Source organism: Pteropus vampyrus, unplaced genomic scaffold (assembly GCF_000151845.1).
Source record: "Pteropus vampyrus isolate Shadow unplaced genomic scaffold, Pvam_2.0 Scaffold94, whole genome shotgun sequence".
In the NCBI taxonomy this organism is placed as follows: domain Eukaryota; kingdom Metazoa; phylum Chordata; class Mammalia; order Chiroptera; family Pteropodidae; genus Pteropus; species Pteropus vampyrus.
Genome location: NW_011888875.1, coordinates 2065203 through 2068696, shown reverse-complemented (window position 1 = coordinate 2068696; position 3494 = coordinate 2065203). Strand labels below are relative to the sequence as shown.

At 38.3% G+C, this 3494-nt stretch overlaps 1 protein-coding gene across 1 annotated transcript in view; it reads right to left on the bottom strand.

Moving 5' to 3' along the window:
- Positions 1 to 3494, bottom strand: part of DNAH5 (dynein axonemal heavy chain 5) — a 223620-nt gene that overhangs the window by 90890 nt on the left and 129236 nt on the right. The window contains exons 46-48 of the mRNA XM_023532947.1: positions 2265 to 2387; positions 1859 to 2072; positions 280 to 503 (exon numbers count right to left, since the gene is read on the bottom strand). Coding sequence (XP_023388715.1) covers positions 280 to 503; positions 1859 to 2072; positions 2265 to 2387 — 561 coding nt within the window. The remainder of the gene's footprint in view (positions 1 to 279; positions 504 to 1858; positions 2073 to 2264; positions 2388 to 3494) is intronic.

Sequence of the window (3494 nt, the reverse complement as noted above, 5' to 3'; positions counted from 1 at the left end):
AAAAAATGATAAAATTGTTTCTTTTATTCTATTAATAGAAAATATTTGTGTAATACCATTTCCTTAAATACAAACCTAATTTAATTAGAATTTTTAAAATAAAATTTTCTGACATTTTTCCTTATTTATATTAGTTTAAAAACAGCAAAGAAACGACTATCAATACTAGAACATCTCAAAATATTTTCATAATTCCACTAAAAATTACGTCACTAAGAATATTTAGGGCACATGGTAAATGACGATGTTATTTGCTTTTCTTTCCTGTGTATTACTTACATCCGGATTTTTGATAACCTCTGAAGTAGTGTTCAGCATTCCCTGCCAGATCCTAGAAAGATCTCGAAGATTGAACACGTAATGGAACTTTGCCGGGGTAGGAAGCATTTTAATCTTAGTCATCTGCCAGAGTCGTCGCGTCAAGGGAACCAGTTTCATCACGGAATCTCTCACTTCTTCTGAGAAATCCCTTTGGGTACAGTAATAGCCTGTCCCGATCACACCTGAAAGGGGGAAGAGGCATAACGTTTTAACTGACAGTTCATATCAACTAAATTAAAATGAAAAACATTGTATTGCTGAGTTTGCACAAATATAATGATGCATTTTAATAGATAACCACATATTAAGGAAATTTGTATTGATTAGTGTTCTCTTGGGTTTTTTTCAACCTAAAAAGTAGATACAGGTTCAAGTAAGTTAGCACTCAAATACTAAAAAGTTGATTAAGAAATATTACTAAAACTCTACCTGAACTAATTCAATATTATTAAATGGGTAAGTGATAAATATATAAAGTTGCCTTATAAAATGATAAGAAAAGGGAGACTTCATGAATGCTCTAAGATTTCTGCATTCTGTTGTGGCCTTTCCACATATTATAAAATACTTTAATTTACCTCATATGTAAAACTTTCATGGCCAAAAAAAAAAAAAGGTAATTAAAAGTGGTAATAATCATTCTTTCTAGTTCATTTTACTTTCCCAAGTTTAGATAACTCACGTGTCATTTGGTTTCCAAACCTTTACCCACTGCTGTGACTGAAGGTAGACACTGCCATACTCCACCAGCCTCGGGTGCTAAGATGACATTTTAGTTTGCCAGAAATTAATTAGGGTAATCCTAATGAGCTTTTTCCCAGAAGCAGGTTCAGAACTGCTAAATTAATACCTAATGCAAATACATACATAACTTCACATTCTTTTTCTGTAAAGAGTAATTTCAAAATCACTTATAAATCATTTTCATTACCCAGTTAAATAATTATGGTTATCTACTGTGCTAGTGTTTCTTCAATGAGATTATTCCTGAAATACTACCTATTTAATCAAACAATAATTTATTACTCTGAAGTTCAAACTATGATTCATCTCAATGTGAAATTATTTCTGTGCAAAATTATTTCTTTGGCCAGAATCATGATATGGACTGGTTGAAATATCAGCTACATAACATTTTAGCATGATATCGTATCACTCCAGACCTCAAAAATGTGTATACATGAGGAGAGAGCTCATCATCTCCATGTGCATTGAATGTTTACTCTCCTTGCTTAAGAAGCTGGCAACAGTTAAAGGAAAAAAAAAAAACATAGCTAGAAAGATCTGCCTAGGCGCCCAATTCAGTGTGTATGTGTATGTGTGTAAGTGTGTGTGTGTGTGTGTGTGTGTGTGTGTGTGTACCTACATATACATAATAAATCCTTATATAAACAAAACACACTACTTGGGAGTGATGAGGACAACTGACTAAGGAGCCACACGGCCGTCCTTCTGTGCTGCCCTCTGGGTGGATATTGCCTTGCTGGACCACAGGCCGGTGTTCTTCCCTCCCAGGACCTGCTCACACTCATCTTACCAAAGATCTTGTCCATGGAAGCATCAGAGGGCAACGTGCAGTTAAATATCGAGAACTGCCTTTTGAGTCTTTGGGGTATGTCGTTGCGCCCGCCCCCAGGATGGATCATGGCTGCCAAAATCTGGAGGTCCACAATGCTGGTAAACTCCCCAGGCTTCTCCAGATTATAAAAGCCGTTCTGTTCCATCAGCTGTCGTACTATCTCATTAGTAACCTGAGAAAGACAAGTTTCGGAATTAAAACATCACTCTTCTACACCCCAGAAACTAACTCCCTGAGTGCTTCCCAATAATGGACTTCACTGGGATTCAGGAATTGTATGTTGGAAAAGCAGAAAAATATTTCCTCATCAAATAATAAATCAATGTTGAATTAAGGAAAGAAAGTGCACAATAGGATCGTATACCTGGTCTCCCCACTCATTGATTATTGGCATATTCACATCATCAATAAAAACAGTCATCTTCTTTCCTGCAGGAGGGCCGTACGTTGTACCCATCCGTTTGTCCACATAGCTCTCTATTGTCCTCTGTTAAACAAGAAGGTCAATGGAAACATCCGTGAGAATATCCCCTCAGACATGGTCAGTTATTTCTAAGATCTAGAAACATCTGAATTGGCAGGAATTACTCGGAATAACTCCAAAATTCCCCTTAATTCTAGAAAGCGGGACATGAAGTACCTAAATTTTCTTGATAACATTTACAACCTTTGAGAATCTGATTTAATTTAGGAGTAATTAAACTTCTGATCAATGTAAATTTTGAATGAGATGAGACACTTCAGTCCATTTCTACACATTTACTTTTATCTTACAGTACCTATGCTGATGATGCTCTAAGCCCCAACTGCCATTATTCAGAAGATCCAGCCCTGCTAAAAGTTTCCTTACAATCAGGAACAATGCTAAGCCGGGCTACTATCCTAGGAGCTTCTCAGACCTGTGCTGAGCTGCACAGCCTGCCATGGTCTAAAGACTGTTCTCCCTCCACTCAGGGGGCTGCCAACCGGCTTGTGTAGCCTGACACAACCCAGACCCACAGCACTGGTGCAGATGCAGCCACAGTGAACCGCTTCGCATCCCCTGAGACAAAAAGGATCACGATGCCCACCCATGTCACATCTCTCATTTCTACATCCCGAGCTTAGGTGGCAGAGGAAGAGACTATGACACGCTCTATAAAAACACCTTCCTGGCAATATGAAAAAAGAACATTGAAACTGATGAAACTAATACAATGCTATATGTCAATTATGCCTCGATTAAAAAAAAATGATGGAAGGAGTGTTGGAAGGGTTAAGGGGACATGGGAGAAGGACCCCAGATTTCTGACTGTGTCGTCATTTTCATGGGACTACAACACAGTTGGAAATCGATCAGTCGTTCAAAATGTAGGCGCTGAGGAACCAGAGCTGGCACTGCAAGGCATCAGAGAGGGCTTCACGGTTCTCGTGCTCTAGAAACTCAGTCTCAAAGCTCACTTCACTCTCACCACCGTAGGAATCTACTGGTCCTTGACTGTAAGTCATGCTCAAGATAATGCATAAACACAGGAGAAAGGGGAGGTATCCTGACATAAAAATCATTCCCCTCCTATCCCAAAAAAGGTCTCTTATTTCATGATTAAAAGCAAAC